The sequence below is a fragment of the Stegostoma tigrinum genome, chromosome 18 (assembly GCF_030684315.1).
Source record: "Stegostoma tigrinum isolate sSteTig4 chromosome 18, sSteTig4.hap1, whole genome shotgun sequence".
Lineage (NCBI taxonomy): Eukaryota > Metazoa > Chordata > Chondrichthyes > Orectolobiformes > Stegostomatidae > Stegostoma > Stegostoma tigrinum.
Genome location: NC_081371.1, coordinates 8,246,165 through 8,271,066, shown reverse-complemented (window position 1 = coordinate 8,271,066; position 24,902 = coordinate 8,246,165). Strand labels below are relative to the sequence as shown.

At 44.9% G+C, this 24,902-nt stretch overlaps 1 protein-coding gene across 21 annotated transcripts in view; it reads right to left on the bottom strand.

Annotated features, from left to right (window-relative positions):
* The window catches only part of nrcama (neuronal cell adhesion molecule a), a 357,355-nt gene that overhangs the window by 10,058 nt on the left and 322,395 nt on the right, over positions 1–24,902 (bottom strand). For 17 of the 21 annotated variants that reach the window (XM_059652297.1, XM_059652299.1, XM_059652290.1 and 14 more), the window contains 3 exons: positions 21,222–21,380; positions 16,187–16,318; positions 14,185–14,263 (listed from right to left, as the gene is read on the bottom strand). In XM_059652297.1, coding sequence (XP_059508280.1) covers positions 14,185–14,263; positions 16,187–16,318; positions 21,222–21,380 — 370 coding nt within the window. The remainder of the gene's footprint in view (positions 1–14,184; positions 14,264–16,186; positions 16,319–21,221; positions 21,381–24,902) is intronic. The other 4 variants (XM_048548914.2, XM_048548915.2, XM_048548912.2 and 1 more) reach the window with 1 other exon arrangement.

Genomic DNA, 24,902 nt, shown 5'->3' with positions numbered 1-24,902 from the left:
GTGCATGCGTGAGGGTGATGTGTTTGAATCTGTGTGAGAGCCTGCGTGTCTCTGTACGTGAGTATCTTCCATACTGATAATTCCTGTGGGTGTAAAGTGCTGAAAACCAACTCATGTGCTAAAAGAAAGATTACAAATCAGTTCTCAGAGGTTTAATCAACAATAGCAGAATCAAGTTAAAAGTCCAACATATTCAATCAAGTTTCAGCTTTCCAGACAAGCAACATTATAGGCCAAAAACATTATGCAGTGCCAAGCAGCACCAACACATTTACCCTTCATTTCCATTAGGATGCAACAATCTTGATTTCCATGTCAAAAACTTCTCCATCCCCCACCCTCTCTCTCCCTCCTCCCCCATTGTTCTGCACTTACGCCAATATTGGCCAATGCTCGGGCTCTCCCTAACTGGCAGTGATACCTTGCAGCGCACCCACCCACCCTACCATTCTTTAGTCAAGGCTCAACGGAGGAAGTCGTGGCAGGTTCTTGGGTATGAAAGCATCAGATCCAACCACTGAGCTGTCCCCCAGGGACTGAAGCGGTAGCCCCCACTGCCACAATAAAAAAGCCCCTTCAATGAATAAATTGTTGCACCCTAAAGTTTTGTAGAAAGAGCTAGGCATTATAAATGGACAGCAACATTCAGCTAATTATACATAACAGAGATACTATGAGTATATATATGTATCTTTAATAATTAGCAGTAATGCACATCAACAGTACAAAGTTTACAGGGCTTAATTCTCATACAGAACAGGAAAGAAATTCAAGTACAGCCATAAGAGGTATAAAAGAATTACAAGAACACATCAGGCTTCAATATGACAATAATCCTTTGGCACTGTATTGGAGATGGTGCTCTTCACTGCTTCAGATGTGCTTATATATTTAAAAGGACACAGTATTTTTGAAAAACCATTTTTGTTTAAAGATTTGCCAAACAGTCACTAACCAACATGGGTGTAATGGAAAGGGCACACAGCTCTGCTGTCTCTGGTGCAGTACACAGAACCTCCCCCACCTCTCCTGTAAGGGATGGACCAAGAATCCCTCCTCTTTAAAGGAATGTGGACACTGACCCCTCTCCGCTTTGCAGAATGCACCCAAGCCTGTTCCCCTGTAAAGGAACCAAAGTCTGTCCAAATATCTTTCCATATCAGTCACAATGCTCAATCCCACTTCTCCTGTGACAGGACAGAGCTCCCACAGCACCGACCAACACCCTCCTTTTGATCGGAACACACCGTCCAATCCCAATCCTGCTGCTTTCACATGAATATGCACATGTTCACTCACTCGCATCGGCACCCATTGACTAACTCATCACCAGGAGTAGGATTTCTCAGCTGGGAGTAAGGATCCATGAGGAACCCTCTCACTTCAGTAACTCGGAGTAAACATACCAAGGCACTGGAGCAACTCAAGAAATTGAAGGTACCTTGCTCCCTGCAAAAGCATATTCAGAGAAAGGGGCAGTGGAGAGTCCTGAAAACATAGGACAGAAATATGAGCCTTCAGCTTCAAAGAGATCTTTGAACATCTTGTCGATGCAGTCACAATCTCAAGGAAATACTCCAAAGAAAGATTTTTTCAGGTTCTACAGGAAAAGTTTGATGATTGAAGAAGAGATTTTCTTGGCACTGAGCTACACGTTAGACTCTGAATGCAAGTCTGTACGTACAGTTTTATTTTTAACGAAAGGTATTGTGGAAGTAGAGATATATTACTATGTCATTTTGTATTGTCCTGACAGGTGCAAAGCCAAGAATTCCAAATTTCACATTGTTACAATGATCCACATTTTTCTCAATTTACTCTCAAACATATGCTTCAGAATCTCTCTCAATCCCAACATGTTGACACTGTGGGACAGTTTAAATTTTCAGTGGCCAGTGGACCCAGGTCCCGTGGACAATACACGAACATCTCTGGCTCTCAGTTTAAATCAGAAACAACACTTAGCGAGAGTGTTACTGTCAAAAGGTTGGACAAATTAAAACCAGAAGGTGACAGCCAATGCCAGAAACAACATGGTGGAGCTTCTCTCACACTCAACAGGAACACTCCAAAACCTCTCCAACTTAGAAGTGGAAGCCAATGTGATAAAGAATCCCAGCAACTGTGCAGCGTAAAGGAAATGCTGCTGACAACCTTAGGTTATCAATGGTATTTCCGAAGATCGTGGGTTCACAAGTCATAGAAGAGAATCCCTGCAGTGCAAAAAGCAGCAGTTCAGCCTATCGAGTATGCATTGACCCTCTGATGACCATCCACCGCCTTGTATTTTCCCAGGGCTAATCCACCCAGCCTGCTCATCTCTGGACTTTAAGGGGCAATTTAGCACGGCCAATCCACCCAAGCTGCACATCTTTGGACAGTGGGAGAAAACTGGAGGAAACCCACGTAGACACAGGGTGAATATGAAAACCCCATGCAGTCACCTGAGGCTGGAATCAAACCCATGTCCCTGCCACTGTGAGGCAGCAGTGCTAATTACTGAGCCACTGTGGTGCCCCAAAATCATTCTGGCCAAAAGTCATTCTATTTAAAAAAAATCAAAGCATGGCAGTCCCATTCCCTTGTAGCTCCAAGCAATGGCTATGCCTTGGAAGGTTTATCCCGACAACTGCTATCACAGGAGGAAAGAGCACTGGCTGATTCTCAAGCCAACTTTGATTGGAATAGTTACAAACTTTCCACATGGTGCCAGAAAGTGATCAATCCTCGAAAACTGCCGCATCAGTGTGTCAGGGGCTAACAGGTCAATTGCAGACGGGAGTGAGGTCAATGTGTCAGGGTAAAGGGTCATTCCAGAGGGCATTGTGTCAGGGCGAAGGGTCGTTCCACAGAGCATTATGTTAAGGTGAAGAGTCATTCCAGAGGGCATTGTGTTCGGGTGAAGGGTCATTCCAGAGGGCAATGCGTCAGGGTGAAGGGCCATACCAGGTGGCAAGTGAGGGCAACGTATCAGGATGAAGGGTCATTTCAGAGGGCAACGAGTCAGGGTGAAGAAGTAAGGGCCATATGACAGGGGATGAAGGGTCATTGGATATGAATCCGAAACTGTTGAGGTGACCACTGAAAGGTTCCACAATTGTTATGATCTATTGATTAAGACTGAAGTTGCCAAGCTGAGTTTTTGTCCAAAGTTGGACAGATTAATTTTAGGAACACACAAGAGCATTGTCTCAAAATAGTGCACTGAACTGAGATTTGCAGAGCAGTATTGCCATGGAAGGATACAGTAATATTAAGAAAACATCTACCAGGATGTTGCTGGGACTGGAGGGCTTGAGTTATAAGGAGCGGCTGCTAGGTTGGGACTTTTTTCACTGGAGCATAGTAGGTTGAGGGGAGACTTTAGAGGTTTATACAATCAGGAGGGGTATAGATACGGTAAATGTCAGGTGTCTTTTCTCTAGGGTGGGGGGGGGGGTTCAAAACGAGGGGTATTTTTTAAGGTGAGAGGAGAAAGATTTAAAAAAAAGATGAAGGGCACTTCCTTCACAAAGAGGGTGGCTTGTGTGTGGAATGAACTGCTAGAGGAAGCGGCAGATGCAGGTACAGTTACAATATTTCAAACACATTTGGACAGGTACATGAATAGGAAAGATTTCGAGGGATGTGGGCCAAATATAGGCAAATGGGACTAGTTCAGTTTAGGAAATGTGATCAGCATGGACAAGTTGGACCAAAGGGTCTGTTTCTTTGCCATACGACTGACTCTAAATCAAGGTGCGTTTGAATAAAAATGAAAAGACGCCAATCAAACCTGCCCTCCCCAAAGTCACATGAAGACAATGTTCAATTGCCTTAAATAGCTTTATTCCCGAATCCTGCATCCACCCACTTCTCTCCCTCTGGGGACACCTTGTGAGGTGTTCAAGCGTATTCACACTTAGTCTTACTTCTCAAACTCCTGAGGTGAGAGAAGGGAACTGACCACCATTCTGCATGTGCTAAATAAGTCAGTTTACTTGACAACACTTCATTAAATCCTGTTTCAGGCAATCTATTCTAATTCAGCTTCACCAAAGTTTGACAATCTTTCCCGACAGTTTCGTACGATGATTGGCAGTAAAAGTCAACAATTGCAACAGATTTTACCCAAGCACGAGTTTTCTCTTTGAAACGAGCTCACACTAAAAACCTTTGGACCTCATGCCTTTACTGAGCAGTAAAATCAGTTCCACAGGCCTGCACTGGAGTATTCCTCTTAGGCCACACCTCAAAAATATGTACAGCTAGGCCCCGTGCCATGTAGATTAGCCCACACAGCAACTGCAATCCCTGTTTGCAGCGAGTGTCGACCCATTCTCCTAGAATTTCACAACAATACCCCGAAATAAAGAGACCATTCCATTTCTTCTTCTCCATCCTGTCTACTTCATCATCTTCATCTGTTTCAGTACTCAGTGATTGTCATCCTCCAACTTTGTTCCAATACTCATCTTCCCACCAACTCTACAGTCCCCTTGAATCCTTCCCAATCATACATCTCGCCCTGCGCCCTGCCTCTTCAAAGCACTATTCCGCACTGCTCAAACCCAACACCCATCTTGCTCTGTTCCAGTACCCACAGCTCCTGACCATCAACCATGCTCCCGAAAACTCTCACCTGTACTCACCACCCCTAACAATGCCTACTTCGCCTTATCCAGACACAACTCTACCACACATCCATAATACAGGGCCCAGACTCAAGGTTTTAAAGTAAGGTGTTTACTTGTGCTGCAAAACAAATCCCTGATGTACTCAAGGATGCAGCTTTCAAGGAGATGACTAATGTGAAAAGCACTTGTTTCATTAATTTACAGGATGAGGGTGTCACTGGCTAGGCCAGCCTTTGTTACCCATCCCGAAAGGAAGTTCAGAGTCAACCACAGTGTTGGAGTCACTTGTATTCTAGATTGGGTAATGATGACAGTTTCTTTCCTTAAACGGCATTAGTGAACCAGATGGGATTTTTTTGTCCAACATTCAACATTGTCATAATTTAGACCCTTGATGCCAGATTTTTTTTTAAATTGAATTCAAATTCCACTCTCGGCCATGGTGGGGTTTGAACCCAGGTCCCCACCATATCTGAATTAACAGTCCAGTGATACATACCACTAGGCCATCACCTCCCCTACTTTGTGACAGGTCTACAGGTGTTGGCAATGTCCATTCCTCAATTAAGTGACGTTGGCTACATTCAAAACAAGAAAATGTACTCAATGTATCAGTACAAATACAATCCCAGGCCTTAACAAGCCTACAATAAATCACGAACAACTCTCTCCAGTCACCAGATGTAACTGGTTCTACTCCAACTGTACCTCCCCAGCACTATCTACAGAGTAGTTAAAAGCAACTTGTATCCAAGTACTGTCCTCAAGTTAAAAGAGCATCCCCAAAGTGTTGAAGAACATTATAAAACAAAGCACAACATAGGGCTCTTCTGATGCAGTGGTAGTGCCTCCACCTCTCAGCAAGGAGACCTGGGTTCAAGTCCCACCTATTCAAAGGTGTTACATAGCATAAATGAACAGGTTGATTAAAAATATCGAAGGGGGTGGGGGGAACCTAACTTGGAGATCCAGCGGACACCATAGATCCAATGACCTAAATTTGGTCGAAGAGATAAATTTCTGGAAGCGAGTGGGCTGGTAAGACAGAGAGAGAACAAGAGCTTGAGGCACAGACAACTGAAGACACAGCCACTAATGGTAAAGATCGAAAGAACAGTAAGAAATAGGAGCAAGAGTAGGCTGCTCGGCCCCTCAATGTGGGAAATCAGCCGAGCATGCAGACAAACAGTTAAACCGCAGGAGTTCAGGAGTACGCAAACTAGTACAGGGACAAACTCGAGCAATGGAGGTTTAAAAAGAAGCTATTTGGCAAGCTGCAAATGAGAGGTCAGAAGCTCATTTCAGCATCAACTGTGATACCATTGAAATAAAGAAAATGGAGATTTATAAATGGAACGAGCATGGATTTTATAAATAAAAGATGCTTCATTAGCTTGATTGAGACTTTCGTGAAATTATGGAGCAGGTTTCACAGAATCAATGAGGTGATTTTCAAAAGACATATGAACAAGTATCACTCAATGCATTCATGAGCCAAGTCAAAGCCCATGGGATGAAAGGGCTTTGACTGTATGGTTACAAAATCAGCTAAGGGATAGGAAGCAGAGTAGCAGCCAATCTAATTGTTCAGATTATAGGAAGGTGTTCAGAGCTATACTTCAGGAACTGATATCGGCAAGATAACAAAGTGTGGAGCTGGATGAACACAGCAGGCCAAGCAGCATCTCAGGAGCACAAAAGCTGACATTTCGGGCCTAGACCCTTCATCAGAGAGGGGGATGGGGAGAGGGTTCTGGAATAAATAGGGAGAGAGGGGGAGGTGGACCGAAGATGGAGAGAAAAAAAGATAGGTGCAGAGGAGAGTATAGGTGGGGAGGTAGGGAGGGGATAGGTCAGACCAGGGAAGACGGACAGGTCAAGGAGGTGGGATGAGGTTAGTAGGTAGGAAATGGAGGTGCAGCTTGAGAAGGGAGGAAGGGATGGGTGAGAGGAAGAACAGGTTAGGGAGGCAGAGACAGGCTGGACTGGTTTTGGGATGCAGTGGGGGGAGGAGACGAACTGGGCTGGTTGTGGGATGTGGTGGGGGAAGGGTAGATTTTGAAGCTTGTGAAGTCCACATTGATACCATTGGGCTGCAGGGTTCCCAGGCGGAATATGAGTTGCTGTTCCTGCAACCTTCGGGTGGCATCCTTGTGACACTGCAGGAGGCCCATGATGGACATGTCATCTGAAGAATGGGAGGGGGAGTTAAAATGGTTCGCGACTGGGAGGTGCAGTTGTTTATTGTGAACCGAGCGGAGGTGTTCTGCAAAGCGGTTCCCCAGCCTCTGCTTGGTTTCCCCAATGTAGAGGTAGCCACACCAGGTACAATGGATACAGTACACCACATTGGCAGATGTGCAGGTGAACCTCTGTTTAATATGGAAAGTCATCTTGGGGCCTGGGATGGGGGTGAGGGAGGTGGTGTGCGGGCAAATGTAGCACTTCTTGCAGTTGCACGGGAAGGTGCCGGGTGTGGTGGGGTTGGAGGGCAGCGTGGAGCGAACAAGGGAGTCACGGAGAAAGTGGTCTCTCCGGAATGCAGACAGGGGTGCGGATGGAAAAATGTTTTGGGTGGTGGGGTCGGATTGTAGATGGCGGAAGTGTCGGAGGATGATGCATTGTATCCGGAGGTTGGTGGGGTGGTGTGTGAGAACCAGGGGGATCCTCTTTGGGCGGTTGTGGCGGGGGCGGGGTGTGAGGGATGTGTTGCAGGAAATGCAGGAGACGCGGTCAAGGGCGTTCTCGACCACTGCGGGTGTAAGTTGTGGTCCTTGAAGAACTTGGACATCTGGGGTGCGCGGGAGTGGAATGCCTCATCCTGGGAGCAGATGCGGTGGAGGCGGAGGGATTGAGAATAAGGGATGGAATTTTTGCAGGAGGGTGCGTGGGAGGAGGTGTATTCTAGGTAGCTATGGGAGTCAGTAGGCTTGAAATTGACATCAGTAACTAGCTGGTTGCCTGAGATGGAGACTGAGAGGTCCAGGAAGGTGAGGGATGTGTTGGAGATGGCCCAGGTGAACTTGAGGTTGGGGTGGAAGGTGTTGGTGAAGTGGATGAACTGTTCGAGCTCCTCTGGGGAGCAAGAGGCGGCGCCGATACAGTCATCAATGTAACGGAGGAAGAGGTGAGGTTTGGGGCCTGTGTAGGTGCAGAAGAGGGACTGTTCTACGTAACCTACAAAGAGGCAGGAATGGCTGCAGCCCATGCGGGTGCCAATGGCCAACTCCTTTGTCTGTAGGAAGTGGGAGGAATCGAAAGAGAAGTTGTTGAGGGTGAGGGCGGGTTCAGCTAGGTGGATGAGGGTGTCCGTGGAGGGGGAGTGGTCGGGCCTGCGGGACAGGAAGAAGCGGAGGGCCTTGAGGCCATCTGCATGAGGAATACAGGTGTATAGGGACTGGACGTCCATGGTGAAAATGAGGTGTTGGGGGCCAGGGAATTGTACCCGGTGTGGCTTCCTCTACATTGGGGAAACCAAGCGGAGGCTGGGGAACCGCTTTGCAGAACACCACCGCTCGGTTCACAATAAACAACTGCACCTCCCAGTCGCGAACCATTTTAACTCCCCCTCCCATTCTTCAGATGACATGTCCATCATGGGCCTCCTGCAGTGCCACAAGGATGCCACCCGAAGGTTGCAGGAACAGCAGCTCATATTCCGCTTCGGAACCCTGCAGCCCAATGGTATCAATGTGGACTTCACAAGCTTCAAAATCTCCCCTTCCCCCACAGCATCCCACAACCAGCCCAGTTCGTCCCCTCCCCCCACTGCATCCCAAAACCAGCCCAGTCTGTCTCTGCCTCCCTAACCCGTTCTTCCTCAAACCCTTCCCTTCCTCCCATCTCAAGCCGCACCTCCATTTCTTACCGACTAACCTCATCTCACCTCCTTGACCTGTCCGTCTTCCCTGGACTGACCTATCCCCTCCCTACCTCCCCACCTATACTCTCCTCTGCACCTATCTTTTTTTCTCTCCATCTTCGGTCCACCTCCCCCTCTCTCCCTATTTATTCCAGAACCCGCTCCCCATCCCCCTCTCTGAAGGGTCTAGGCCCGAAATGTCAACTTTTGTGCTCCTGAGATGCTGCTTGGCCTGCTGTGTTCATCCAGCTCCACACTTTGTTATCTTGGATTCTCCAGCATCTGCAGTTCCCATTATCACTGATATCGGCAATACTGTTTTTACAGTGCTGGTGGTGCATGAAAGACTGGCGAAATGGGCAGACATACGGTAGATGAATTTGGAAGATTTATTTTGACACAATAGGAAAGGAAAGTGTACACATTTGAAGTGGATGGAGGACAGCTGGGAGAGGCAGCTGAAAAAAAAATCGAGAGGGTAGCTAATCCAGGCACAATATGACCGTGAACTTCACTAAGTGGAGGCACAGTGTTCAAAATTGAATAGGTCATGCTAAATCTTTATGAAACACTGACTACACCTCAACTAGTGTATTGTGGTTAATCCTCTGCAGCACAGAATCATCAAGTACAGACGAGGCCCCTCATTTTTGCACCAACTAACCTATTCTAAGTTTATGATAACAAAGTGTGGAGCTGGATGAGCACAGCAGGCCAAGCAGCAACTCAGGAGCACAAAAGCTGATGTTTTGGGGCCTAGACCCTTCATCATGTGCTCCTGAGATGCTGCTTGGCCTGCTGTGCTCATCCAGCTCCACACTTTGTTATCCTGAATTCTCCAGCATCTGCAGTTCCCATTATCACTATTCTAAGTTTATACTAGACCCACTTTCCAGCACTTAGCCTTGAATGAAATGACATTTCAACTGCTCATCCAAGTACTTTTTTAAGATTGTGAGGTTTACTGCCTCAACTCCCCTCCAAAGGCAGTGTATTCCACATACCAACCACCCTTTCTCGTGCAAATGATTTTCCTCAAATCCCCTCTAAAACCCCTGCCTTTCACTTTAAAATTCTGCCCCTTTGCTCCTGACCCTTCAACAATGGCTGCTTTATATTCACCCTGTCAATGCCCTTGATAACATTATACACCTCTATCAGGTCGCCTTTCAACCTTCTCTGCTCTAAAGAAAACAACCAGAGTTTGTCCAGCCTCTCGTCAGAGCGAAAGTACTTTGTCTTATTCCTGGTGAATCTCCTCTGCACCCTTCCCAGCACAGTCACATCCCTTTTAAAGCCTGGTGACCAGAACTGGACACAGTACTCCAGCTATGGCCTTTGCAAAGTTCTGTTCAGCTCCAACATGAATTCTCTGCTCTTACAGTCTATGCCATGATGGATAAAGGCAATTGCCCCATCCTGCCTTCATAACCAGCCTTTTAACCTGCCCTGCCACCTTCAGTGGATAGGCGCTCAATATACCTCTGTTCCTATGTGCTTCCTACTACTTTAGGAAGATGGTTAAGCTTTTGGAGAAGCTAAGGAGGAGATTTATGAGTGAGATACCTGAGCAACATGCAGAAAATGGAGAAATTGAGGCTGGTCTCCTTTGAAGAGCAAAGATTAAGAGCAGATTTGATGGAAATATTCAAAATTATGAAGAGGTTTGAAAAGTAAACAAGGAGAAACTACTCCCAGTAGTAGGGAAAGGAGTCAGGGGACACTGAGCCGAAGAACTGGCAAAGTTAATGGAGATGACGTAAGGAAATTTTTGTAGAAAGCAAGTTACCGTGACCTGTAATAAGCTGCCAATAGGGTGTGAAATCAGGTTCACGAAACCTGGCAAAATAAATGGGATGATATTATGAGAGAGAAAGTATTGGCAGGGTACTGACAGAAGAATTGGAGACTCCATGAAGAACATAGAGGCATGAATATTTCTAAGATCTATGGTGCTATGACTCATCTCCAGTTTTCAACATCTCAGTATGATTTCCATTTGCACAATCTAGACATTTCATGGCTCTAAGCCATACTTGGCACACTAACCAGTTCACCACAGTCAAGTTATCTACAGTTTCAAGTCAGGTATAACATGCCCTGTATTAAAACTGAAGGATGGCATTTTACACTTGCTGATGCATATCCAAAACAATGCCCATCCAATCATCTATTTTGGTGCTCAAGGTGTTGCATTCATTACATTACAGCATAAGCCATTCCCCAATGTACCCGTGCAACATTGTTCTACTTGTGCATTGTCAACATTGGATTGGCCTTCGGACTCAAGTTGTGAGTTACTCACCTCAGAATTTCCAGTCTCTGATCTGCTCTGCTGGCCAGTCTTTATTAGGCTGGTCCAGTTCAGTTTCTGATCAATGATAACACACAGAATTGTTGATTATGGCTAAGTCAGGGATGGCAGTGCTGTTGAATATCAATAGGAGACAGTTAGATTTTCTCTATTTGGATATGATCATTGTCTGGCACTTGTATGACAAGAACATTATCCAGTTCTTGCTGTGTATTGACAGTGACAACTTGAGTATTTGGGCAGTGATGTTGCACAATTAGCTATGAACGTTCCCTATTCCCGATCTTCTGGCAGTAAAAAGGTCATTGATGAAGCAGCTGAAGATGACTGGCCCTAGGATACTACCACAAGGAACAGCACAGCAATATCCTGTGGTTCCGGTGATAGGCCTTCAATAATAGTGAACATTCTTTGTTCTGGGTTTGACTCTAACCAATGGAGAGCACTCACCACCCCATGTACGCATTAGTTTCAATTTTGCTTAGGCTCAAGGGTGTTAAATGTGAAGGGTAGTCACTCTCGCTTCAACTCTGTACTTCAGCATTTTTGTCCACACGCCTAATCCTCATTATCTACAGGGAATCAGGACATGGATGTCCCACAGACAGAAAAACTGCAGACAGTTGTTGAATGCGCACCCCCCTGTCTATTGTGGTGATCCATGGGCCCTGTCAACGGAGAGGAAAAAAATAGAATTGCTTCTGGGGCTGAACTCACAAGTACACGGATCGGTGTATGACCAGGATCAAATGAACCAATGCAGCTGAAGCAGAGTGTCCCAGGCCAAACCCTAACTCATTAGTGATTAGCCATTCAGTTTACGTGCCCCTTGATAGTACTATCGACGCTACCTTCCATTACTTGGCTGATGATCAAGAGATTACAGATGAATGGTAATTGATGAGAATATACAAGGGAATATTCCATTTTCAAGAATTTGGCTGGGGGCAGAAGACTTTGCAACATCTGGTGAACTCAACTATTTCTTCATATCACGTGGAATGAGTCAAAATTGGCTGGAAACTTGTATCTGTGATGGTACAGACCACATTCAGCACCTCTGGCTGTGAGGACGCTCAGATTCTATAGCCTTGACTTTCATACTCAGGCTATCATTGAGGATGGGGCGTTTGTTGGATCTCTTCCTCCCATTCACAACTTTGATTGGATCTGTCATTTGTGGCATCATCAACAGTCTGCAACGTGTTGTTTAGTCCAATGCAGTAGCTTCACGCAACTGGCAACTCATTTTTAAGAACTAAGTTTGCTGCATTGAAATGATGGCAATGGTCGAATCAAGGATATGCCAGACCATAAGGCTACATCTCTTGGATGCACAACTTTGACCGCTGGATCTGGTCTGCATGTATCCAATTCGCAGGTTGATAGAGCCACCATGACATGATGATAGCCTCAGTGTGGAGGTGAGACTTTTGTCGCCACAGGGACTGTGAAGTGGTAGCGATTTCTATCAATCTTCTAAATGCATAGAGCAGCTGCCATAATTGAAATCAAGAAAGTTGTATCATTCATAATGGTTCCTTCATCACCTGCTGCAGAAGCAGCTATGTCCTTTTGGACTCAGCCAGTTCAGTTAGAGGTGGAGCCATCGAGTAAGTGTTGCTGACAGACAATGAACTCTTTCACCAGAGAGCATCCTGTGCCCTTGCTACCCTCGGTACTTCTTCCAACTTGTGTTCAACATCGACAAGCTCCCATTCCTTAGGTGACGGAGGGTGATGGGAGATACTTAGCTGGAGATTTCCTTGATTATGTTTGACCTAAGCTGTCAGGCTTTTGGGGATGTGGAGTCTTTGCAGTGAGGACGCCCATTGCCCCTCCATCCTGGCTGCATACCGCTGTGCTGCCTCCCATGGGTCTGGCCTGCCCACACAACGTCTCCAAGCTACAGGTCTGAGAGTATGATTCATCTGTGGGCAGCTTTAATTTTGGCACAAGTCGTCAGAAGGCGTTTGCAGAATCAACTGGACGTGGTACGCTGTTATCATTTCTAGTGCCCTGGTTGGTCATTTTATTAGTTCAACATTTTTGGGGGGTTTTGATACAGCTGATGGCATGCTAGGCCATTTCTGAGGAGAGTTAAAAGTCAACCGCATTGCTTTGGGCCTGGAGTCCCATGTAGGTCAGGCTGCATAAGGATGGCAGATTTCCCTCCCTCAACGGGTAGAGCAATCCACTGTTTCACCCTTCTTATCACACAGACTTTCCTTTCATTTGCCATTGCACTGCAGACCACTGGGAACAGCAGGAGACCATTTAGTCCCTCAGGTTGATTCTGCAATTCAGTAGATCATAAAACATTGTAGCTGAATTGAATTTCCTTGCTTTTGCTTCATACTTGGCACCAAATGACAATCTGATGATGTCACTTGAAAGATCCCAGCAATCAAAGGCTCTTGGCATGGGAGTTCCAGATTTGGACACACCGTGTCTGAAGATGTGCTTTTTGGTTTTGTTCCTGAATTGTTTGAATCAAATTTTACAGCAGCGCTCCTTTGAGGTGAATTCCCCCCTTGGCACAACTGACTTTCCCGTACCAACCTTAACAAACTGACCCAGTGCGAATAATTCACATGAAACAAATCGGGGTTGGGTTCTCCCCAAAGAGAGACTTTATAGCAAGGCCACAGTAAGTAATAATAAACACACTGCTTCTTGCCATTCAACAGGCATGGCTTCCCTCAGGCACTGTTCCAGAGACACAAACTCCAAGAAACTACTACCTTGCCAACTCCACCCTCAAAACTCAAGGAGTAACTCTCCTCTCCTGCTAAATTTTCTCTGCTTTTTGCCCCAATCCCTTTGATTCTCCTGCCTCCTGAATCGTGTTTAGTTTTCTACCCCACGGCCTGAGTATGGGAGGAAGGTCCTTACTGATAGCATCCACTGTGGCCTTTTTCTCAACCTGACCTAGCAAACCGGAAGCTGCAAAACTGTGAAATGATCAATTTAGTCTAGAATCGATCCTTCGCCAAGAGTCGTATGACTACATGTTATGTCCTGTGCCAGATGTTTCTAAAAAAAAGTTGGTGCATTGTTACAGCTGCGTTAAATGTACAAAGTCAGAGGCAGAGAGCAGTTTTAGTTCAAGTGATGGGATGTCAAGGATTGGCGTATGAAACATTGATTACACGTATATTTACGGGACAAGGGAGTCACCGTAGAATGTAGAGTTCAGATTTTTCTACAAAGTGGGAAAAAACAAGACATTGCAACTAAAAAGAAAGCCACAACCCCAACAAAGACCATTCACAGTTTCAAAGCTCACTATATTCAGCGGGTCCAAGGGCTAAGGACTCTGGTCAGCTGGCTAGCTCTTCAATGGGGGCAGTACCGAGAGGCAGGTGACAGGGTACGGGGCAGGTTCTCACCTGTATTCACCGAAAGCTCCGTCATCTTCTTTCATAGGCTGGATCTCGGGGTCTGCGTGAGCATCCTCTTTCTCCTTGACTGTAATCATCAACAAGTTTTAAAAAGGGTATGCGTTAAAGTCGTGCCTAGCTTTGTACTTGGAGAAACAACTCTCGCTTGAGCATGGTGTGGAGTTGACTGGAGTGGAATGGAGGGTGGAACGGGGTGGACTTGACTGGAGAGGAAGGGAAGGTGGGATGGAGTGGCAAAGAGAGGTGTGAGGGGAGAGGAATGTTAGTGCGAGAATAAACTAATTCAGCCTAGCTGTGCTCGATTTTGACCTGGATTGTCAATACCATGTGTGTAAGCGCAGGCAGTTTTGCCGTTAAGTGTCCTTGGCTCAAAACATTCTCAAATTCGTCACAACTACTATATTGTTACCTTTTCCCCCAAATCCCATAAGCTTGAATTCCTAGTTCAGCCAAAATGCAAGAACTGAGTCTTTAGGCACTGTTAAGCAGGATTATAGCTCTTATAATGTAAGGTGTCCACTGACTGACAACAATGGATAGATTCACTGCCTCCAATCCTTCTTTTAGATATTGGCTAGGCTAATTAAACTGTCAAAACAAGGATACAACATCTTGGGCAGAAGCTAGGCTCAATCCTCATTAAACAGGAAAAGATTTTATTTAATACTCAGCTAATTTTATGACCTCAGTTATAGGATTGTCACTTGTGAAGCATGAGGCTCAACTTGAGCATGAATTCACATTAATACTTCCCACAGAATTGAACCTGCATCCTCATGATGCAAAACACGAATCTACTCAACAGATAAAACATTGGTTAGCTTCTCTTGGGAGAAGTCCTTTATAAATATTTCCAAATTAACCTGTACAGAGACATTATCACACATCTTTGGAATGCATGGGACTTGAACTTAGGCCTCCTGCTACAGAGGTCGGGACAATACCACTATGCGGCAAGTGCCCAAACATTCCTTTGTACCTTGATGTGTAGGTATTATTTTGTGGTGTTAAGGTAACAATTGTCTTGTACAACAGTGGAAGAACACGAAACAGTGGAAAACTATATCCTGATCACTTCTTGTGAGCTCTGTATCTGAGTAGGGGAGGGTGGAAGATGGAAGGGATTCAGTTAGTGTCTGAAAAGGAGATCCCAATCCTGTTGAAATTTATACAAAACCCCAGAAATTGATGAAAAATCTCAGCAGGTCTGGCAGCATCTATAGAGCAAACAGAGTTAACTTTTCATGTCTGGTGATCTTTCTTCAGAACTAATTGTAGCTCGGAAGTTGGTATTTATGCAGGAAAACTGGGGGAGAGGTTAGAAGTTAATGACAGGTGGAGAGAGAGCCCAAAGAAACAGAAGAACGGTTGGATTGACAAAGGCTTCAGTTCTGAAGAAGGGTCACTGGACCCAAAACGTTAACTCTGCTTTCTCTCCACATATGCTGCCTGACTTGCTGAGCTTTTTCCAAGCAATTTCTGTTTTTGTTTCTGACTTCCAGCTTCCATATTTGATTTGCCTGTTTGTTTCTGAGCAATTTACCTTGCCTCATGACTAAAGAGAAAGTAATGTCAATCTCAGTGATGCTATGAAGGTGAACTGTCAAAAGTAATTCCTTTTTCGAATGGCCTAACCCTTTCCAGTCTCTTCACTATTGACATGTAGCAACCATTCTTTTGCTGCTATCCATAGTGCTGCTGTTCAAGTTGACCACTGTGAACCTGAACCCATATCCTCTTGGCTACTGTCCTGACATTCCCTTGATCATTATTCCAGTTTCAAAGTCTAGGTAGGATCTGACACACTTTCCTGAGGGGTCCTTTACAGGTAAAGTCGAAGAACGAAATCTTGTCAGTCCTATCCTCAGTCAACATCCATTTAACATTATGCTCTGCACTGCCTTGAAGGCCAAGATAACTCTCTTGCCCCAGCGTGATTAAAAACTTCTGCATAGTCTCTGAACACTGGGCTAGTGAAAGATGCACTCACCTGGATATTTGCCTCCTTTATTCCTTTTGATGAAGCAGACAATCAAGAGGATGAGGATCAGGAGGGCGATGGCACACATTAAACCAATAAACCAGCCCTGGGTGGCAATGTCTACCTGGCGGCTTGCCATGGCTGAGAGGCCGATTATTTGAAAGAAAGAGAGGGAGAAAACATTGATTAAAATGTGAAACAAGTGAGGGTAAGGGGAGATGGAGACCCTGGGGATTTTCTGTGTGGAATTCTGAACACAATGCGCATTGGAAATAGGTTGTCTCATACAAACAAGTAACAATTAAAAGCTGACAATATTATTTTATGCACACAATATGGACCTGGCATTACTTTAGCAGAACTGAAACTAACTGTAACTCCACAGCCTTTATCTGTACAATATGCAAGTGAGTCCTTGCAGTGAAAGCACTGTGTAAAATTTTTAATATCACTTGTAAGATGTTGATTTTGGCCTGAAGTAACAGTATAAAATGTTTTGATCTCAGTTCAGCTGTTATACATTGTTCCTGATTTTTACTCCATAGATTTCACCGGAAGTAGGAAGAGATGCGCGACAACCATCTCAGCTAAAATTTCCCACGATCACTCGAAGCCAGCATTGCTCTTCCCGAAAGCAGGAGATTTTAATGAATTGCACTCCACCTCACCCACCACAATTTCTCTCCTACTTTCTTGAAGGTACTGGCTGTTGCCCGAGCAAAGCCCAACAGGGTCTTGAACCTATCTCCTCTAGTCTGCTGTCCTGACATTTCCATGGTCACTGTTACAGTTTTACTTCCTTTCTCTTGGAAGTATCCGACATACAAGCACTGAGTCAGCCAGTACTTGTAGTGTCAACATATATTCAACAGTGCAGGAGGGAATGGATAGGATGGAACGCCAAAAAACAGGAATCGATTTTCCAGCAGAGAACATTAAACAGCACTTACGGAGGGCATGTCTGTCTTTGCTTACTCAGGAAACCAAAACGTTCAGATCGAGAATCACAGAATCCCTACAGTGTCGGTACAGGCCACTTGGTCCATCTAGTTCACACCATTCTCTGAAGAGCATCCCACCTAGACCCACCTACATTGCCCCACATTTTCATGTTTAGCCGACACCTTCCTGGGTTTTCTCCCCTTCCTGCAATTTATCCACCTAACGTGTACATCTTTGGACATGGGGAGGAAACCAGAACATCCGGAGGAAACCTACGCAGATGCGGGGAGAATGTGTAAACTTCATACATTCAGCCAGCCAAAGTTGGAATCGAGTCCATGTCCCTGGCACTGTGAAGCAGCAGTGCTAACCACTGTGCCATCATGCCACCCACATATCTGTATCACACCAATGTCCCAACATATGATTGCACCCTTAAGAAGATAAGATGTCATGGAATTCTAGAATGCAGTCACACACCAACTTAGAAGAGATTTTCCTGCTACATTTTTGTCTGGGGCTCTTAGTACTAAGTTGGCTGCTTAAGTAGCCAACAGAAGCAATTGATGTAAGGAGTGTGGTGATTCCAGCGATGACATAATATGGCTTTACAGTTCCCTGGCAAGAGTCAAGAACAAAATGCTCTTTGGCTGCCACAAATATTGCATTTGAACATGCCCTGTCCACCCCATATTACAGGAAATGGTCAATAACATGAAGGAGTTGTCTTATTAATTAAATCATATCAATTCTCAAGAAAAAATAAACAAGCCATCAACTCAATAATCTCTGTGATGCATGGCATTAACATTTACCTTGTATTTTTGTGAAAGGGGCACCATATTACGAAGGCTCTGAGAAAGTAAAGTTTAACCTGGGAAGCTAGACCTTGCAAGATGAGGGTTCATGGAGAAGTAGTCAGAGAACGCAGACAATTTTACATGACATTTTTCAGAAACATAACAAAGCGTTCCAAGGGCAATTACTTGGAAGAGCACACGAATAAAAAGCAAAATACTGATGTTGGAAATCTGAAATAAAAATGGAAAAATGCTGGAGGAACTCAGACCTGACAACATCAGTGGAGTTCTAAAGAAGAGTCCTGCCACACTATGAACAATACCCCTGCTTCTCTCATGGAAACAGAATGCAGTTTTCATGTCCACAACACATCATCTTCAGAACTCCAGAGATACTTCCAAATCCTCTCAGTTTCTCCAGCATTTTATTAGCTTGAGGAGCAAACATTGTCACTTTTTGTGAAGAAAGCTTCCACTTTCATGATTACCTGGTATAATTTTAACAGAACAAAGACTCAAATTAAACATTAGGGGTGTAATTGTCTCGTTACCAATACCAACTGCCTCCTCTCCAAAATAAACGAACCTACGGACCGCGATTGAATTCAGTTTGCCTCATTTTGTGCTCACCACTGCTGCTGAGTATGCACTGTGGGTGGGAGAGGGGATGCAATCCAATATGGTGGAAGTTTCAGAGCACATTCAGTGACAGTGCAAACTCGCTTTGTAAACCAAAAGGCAACACACAGGTCACAAAGTAGCATGCAAGGAAGACGGAGAGGCAAGAAGGGCAGAGAAAATGACAACGGGCCACCGAAAAGGAGCCCAACCAGCACCAAAGCATTTTGCAACTGTACTGACAATTAGAAACAGTCGAACAAAGGGAGAAGGTGCAGCAGCACATGGCAATACCCCACAGTGCACTGATTCAAAGATGTTCCTGCCATTCAGCAAAATCACAAGCGAGCAATAACTGTACAGCCACAATGTGTCCCATTAAATCTTTCACTCATAAACACTCAAACGCCAGAAAACTATCACCAGGGCCTTGAGGAGTCATGCAGGTGACTTTTGGGGTGTGTGCTAAGCTCTGTGGCTCGATGCCAACTCTTTCTCTGGCCACAAGTTACAACCACATTAACCTGTGCCATAAACGTTTTTAATTCTTGTCAGCACCTGAAGAGTTTGCATAGTTACCAAATGAAAGAGAAGTTGAAATGCTTCCTCACAGGTATCAGTCAGGAAAAGATAGCATGTGAATTAAGCTGGCCAGTGAAAGAGTTAAAGACACAGTATCCCTTTTTATTTGTCTTTATGTTACCCTTTATGGCCATCTGAAGGACCTGCGATCCTTCGGGTCTAGTACCACCCTGAAATTATGGGGCATGGTGAGATGGGTGGCAATCAGATGTGTCAACACTAAACTGAAACGAGGGAGATGAGAAAGCCCAATACACCTACAACAAGGTTTGAGTGTTAAAATTAACATGCCAGGAATTGATTGCCCATGGCATTGCTCACAGGAAATCTGAAGCAATAATAATAATGTTTAACTGAGCTTAACCTTAAAAGTCCACTACTCAGGAGCTCCATTCAGGGAAGTGATCCAAACAGGAATAAGAGGAGATCAGCTACTGACAAAGTATTCAAGGATGTTTCTGCAGATTTTTATCTGCTGTCAAATTGTCACATTTTTCCCTTGGGAAAAGGCCACGTTGTCAAGATTGGGGAAAAAAAAAACTGTCAAAAATTATTAGCATTCCTTCCCTCTTTTTCATACCATTGATCCTTTGGAACTGTGATGAACGACACGGAAATACAATGAGTGGGGAAAAGCAATAATTTACTGAAGTGATGCCCCGCATGGCTCAATAGCCACCTGTGGGCTAGGTGAAGTGAGCTTGGGATTTTTCATAATTACTACAGTTTGGGAGCTCTGCCAACACAGCCTGGTGTCAAGTGGTAAAGGATCAGACTGGGCTTTATTTGGTGGCTCTGAAACCCAACTGGAGCAGGTGATAGAATGAGGGACGCTGTCTCTTTAAAATGCAGGATCCAACAGATCAACATGCTCTCAAATGGGTCAGGCTGTATCAACATGACTACTTTTTTTGCTGAGTGCCAAATTTTAATTTAGCAATTGTCAGGCTGTCCAGCCGACTTGCTGATTTGTTCAAAGTGCCGTCACTCACTACTGATTGGGTGTTCTTACATAAAACTGTCATGTAGGTTCAGCAAGGGGTGAATGAGGTACAGATGAAACGCAATCTTGAGCGCCATGCTCAGGAGACATCCCGCTGAGTAATGCTTTTCGTGCGGGAGAGAATGTTTCTGACAAGGCCCCCAGTGTGCAGAAATGTCAGGAGCGTACTGAGCCAGACAAAGCTACCTAATGAATCCTAAGACTGGACAAATACAAAAAGCTCACACTCTTCCCTTCCTACAGCAAGGCTACGAACACAGGGTTCAGCTGACCCACTTCATAGTTGTCAAGGCAAATCATTCTTTAGTTTCTATAAATGATAAAAGCTACATAGCTGGGTGGAACTGTAGAGTGTGCACTCTGAGTAAGCAACCAGCAATACCATACAATAAAACCAGCATGAGGCACAAACCATGATCCTGCATGCAACATCCACTAGGTCTTGATAAGTACATGGCCTCCACACACAGACATCCCATAGTCTTTCATCATAGTACTTCAAGCGTTGACTACTGAAATAGGCCATTCAGCCCGATAACCCACTTCTGTCACTCAAACAGATCGTGTCTGGTGAGTATCAAGTTCTCCATTTACCTGCCTTCACTTCACATCCTCAAAGATTATTACACCCCTCAAAAAATCCCAACAATTTCAGTTTTGAAAATTTCAATTAATCCTCCAACACCCATATCTTTTGGGTGATGGATACGGCATCAGATTTCCACTCCCACTAAAAAGCCCTTTAAGGACCAAGCTCTCGATTTCAAGATTTTGCCTCTGGGACAGAAATCGCCCTCACCAGTGGAATTTGTGAAACAGGGATCCGAGTGTCCGTGCTCAATGATGGGGAGACTAACGCCCTGCTTCAAAACGGCTCGAGAAGCTTTGACAATGGTCAATCAAAACAACCATCAACTTGCTCTAAAACAAAAGTGTGACTCGTCTGATCTGTGAGAAGCGCTCAAGCTCTGACCACGTTGGCACAAACTGACTCTGGGATTCACACAGTCAGCCCCATGGCCCACCCACAGCCAGTCCAGGTCAGTCAGTCAGAAGGAAGGGAGGCCCGAGCCAGCTGCTCTTCCACTCACTGCCTCACCTGGTGGGCGGGTTTCAAACCGTTCATCCTTACTCCGCCATTCGCCCGCCTGGTTCTCGGCAATAACTCGCACTCTGTAAACTGTTGCTGGCAACAAACCCTTGAGCACAAAGGAGGTCTGTGAGGCATTTATTTGCATTTTGTCCACAGGCTCTTTACCTGAAAAGTGTATGAAGACAAAGAACTGACATCATTGCGGCCAGACTGGAATTATCATTACATTGACATTGCTCTTCTTCTGCAACAATGCTGATCCGGGCATGCTGTGAGTGTGAGAGTGTGTGTGTGTGTGTGTGTGTGTGTGTGTGTGTGTGTGTGTGTGTGTGTGTGTGTGTGTGTGTGTGTGTGTGTGTGTGTGTGGAGTGAGTGTGAGTGAGCGAGTGAGTGTGTGTGACAGTGTGTGTGGGGAGGGAAATGGATGAGCCCTTTCCCTTTGAGCACTGAAATACAAGTTTGGAAGTTCATTATTCAAACAAGTGGTTAAAATTTTTGAGAATTCATTCATCCCCGTAACCACCACCATAAGTGCAATTCAATTTGGATTACTGATCAGGTGGGCCATTCTCAAAAGATTTGTGTGCCAATCATCATGCTACATTTTTACACTGTCCAGTTTCCTCGCTTCCTGGTTCACCTCTCCTGGGATTGCCAGCTCTCACTGATAACAGGAAGGAAGCCAATGCTTACACAAGTATGGCTTCTCAACTATGGGCAGTACCACTGCCAAGCCCAAATCTGCTTCCGTACCTGTTGTTTACTGACGCTGCCATTAGACAGTGGGAGGAGTAGGAAGAAATGACAGGCCGGTGAGCAACGAGATGGGCCGAAAGGCCTGGTTTCCATTGCTGGAATACAAAACTCCCATTGGTGGGCCAGCTGAGATGAGTCACAGCAGCACTGTCAGGGAAATCAGTATCGAAATCTGATTCGCCTCCCTCAGCCAGGCTACAGGGCGTGCTTCCAGAAGAGGTGTCCCCAGTTAAAACAGCCAGGTGGTACCTGCTGAGTTTTTCCAGCAACTTCTGTTTTTGTTCCTGCTTTACAGCAGCCGCAGTTCTTTGGGTTTTTGAAACAGGCAGCGGTTAGTAGATATGTGATGAGAGAATTATCCAGACCAAGTTACTTCTTACTTGTAAGTGTAGTACTCAAAGGGAGAACTGAAACAGTGAAAATACCAATTCCTGCTCAGAAAGCCAGTCCTTTGCTTGATTAAAAAAATAGAGGCATGGATCAGGAGCTCAAGAGTTTACTGCCTGTCGTTTGTTGAATTTCTCACATGGAGAATACTCAAAATTATCGATAAAATCTCTCACTTACACTAGTGCAGTGTAGGGGATTGTGTTATGAATACTCAGACCTGCTTAATACTCGCATTCACCTCCTCCCACATCAAAGTGATTGTTTTTCCCAATGAGTGTCTCTCTCTCTCCCAGAGAATGTTTCATCTCCCGGTCTCCAATCCTCCATATTCATATGACAGCAAATATGCAGCTTTCACAGAAAATTGTGTGACCCACGAACACTTGTAAAAATCTCAAATGGAATAGATCGGACGGTATGGAAGTGTTTCAGGTCAGAGGCCGCTCACTTGCTTATAGGATGTAACACTGAAGCCAAGCAGATCCATGGTCTCATGCCCAACCCTCTTCATATAATTCAGTCCATCCAGGAGTTGTGTTCTTTCAGTTCTCTCCAGTGACCTTGGGGCAGGGGAAAGGTGTGAGGATTGTTCATGGGCAAATGGTATTTAGCTCCAAAATCAATAACAAGAATTGCAAACCACATACTTCTGTGATTTTTTTTCTTTGTCCTAACTTGTTGGTTAATAAACTGCAAGACTGAATAGGAACTTGCATCAGAAAGTGACATTGGAAAAATGGGTCCTGATATTTTCTATTTTTAGCCCAGGTGCCAAGTGTTAGTGGGCAGCTTTCTCCTGGTACTCCACAACAGAGTCATAGAGTTGTCCAACATGGAAAGAGACCCTTTGAGCCAACTGGTTTATGCTGACCACATAGTCCTAAATTAATCTCGTCTCACTGGCCCACATCCCTCTGAAGCCTTCCTATTCACGTAACCACCCCAATGTCATTTAAATGCCCTTAGGATCCATGTGAAGAACGAGCTGGGATTGCTGCGTTGGTTTCCTAAATGACTGTTTCCTGTTAACTACTTGAGAGATCCATCATGTGAGTGGTTAGCTTTGCTGGTATCAGGTCCAAATTTGTTTTGAAGCAGTCTGTACTGTCTCATCTCACTTGGTCCTGAAGTAGTGTTCCAATTATGTATGTTGGTAAATGTCATAACGGGGGTTCACAACATGTTGGGACAGATACAGCTATTAACGGACAGTATTTGGCCCCAAACCAACAATAACAAGTTCCTTAATCATTTCCTATTGGTTCTAAATGTTTGGTAAAACCAAACAGAAGGGGTAAACAGAAAGAGACTGTAACTTGGATGGAAACAATGTCGAACTCTTGGGCTAAAAAGGAGCACTTGCTTAACAGGAATTTATAACTTGCACATTTCAGTAGCAGGAATGAAAAGAATGGGTCATGAATGATGCTTCACATTCTAGCTAACAGAGACAGATGGCTTTACTGATGCTCAGCACCACAGTCACTGAACAGGCTAACCGGATAGCACATGAACAAAGAACAGTGAGTAGTTGTGTCATCTCAAAACAGCTAAAGTGCCAGTAAAGTGCTTGCAAATCCAGAACAATAAAGCTCCAAAGGCCCCAGCATGCTGCTCAGATTTCAATCAGTTCCAATGTCGCAGTGGCTGGGTGGACCATCACTTACTAAAATACATTGAATTTGAAACGCGTTACACTTCTCAAAAGTAGTTCAAAGTGCCTGCCAGCTGGGTAACAGCACATCACATGAAACCTTGTTCTGTGCACTCCAGCATTTGGATCTCACAATGTCTGGCCGCTAAGTGATCACAAAAGGAGAAAATGCTGGGAATAATCCGCCAGTCTAGCAGCCTCTGCGGGAAAGAGAAACAGAGTTCACATTTTGGGTCAACTTGGCTCCTTCATCATTCACACTGCTGTGACGCAGTCTTCAGCTTATTGCCAAGGCTGGATTACCAAACCAGATGCATGCCAGGCTCTAGACTCCTACCTAGAAGCTACTCTATATCTGCTGGTGCCTCACACGACGTATAGGACCGCTGCACCACGTAATGCACAGAGCGAGCAAAGTCAACAGGAACACACCAGTCATAAATGCACAAGAGGAGGGCAGTTGTGAACAAGAACTATAGATGGCCAATGGAACAATGCAGATAGTGAAACTGAACATGGTGTACAAGTGTGGAAGTAACACAGTCTAAGTGGCTGAATTGACAAGTTGGCTAAAGTATGGATCAGGCGACAAGACTAGAATGTCAACTGTGTCTGAGTTGAGCGTGAGGTGGAGGGATCGCAGGGGTAGGAAGGAATGAGGCCATGGAGAGATTAAATAAACATCTCGCACCCGTCTTCTAAAGTATTGAGAAATGTACACCTTTTCCCTGAGAGAGGTTTATTTAGTAAACATGGTTTTTTTTATTTGAAAGGTCAGTGAAAGCGGTCTATATTATTAAAATACTCCTCAGTGCCTCTTGTATGTAAAAAATTATCATTGTATATTGTTAGAGAAAGGGTTGACTGAGAAAATTGCTTGTATTTAA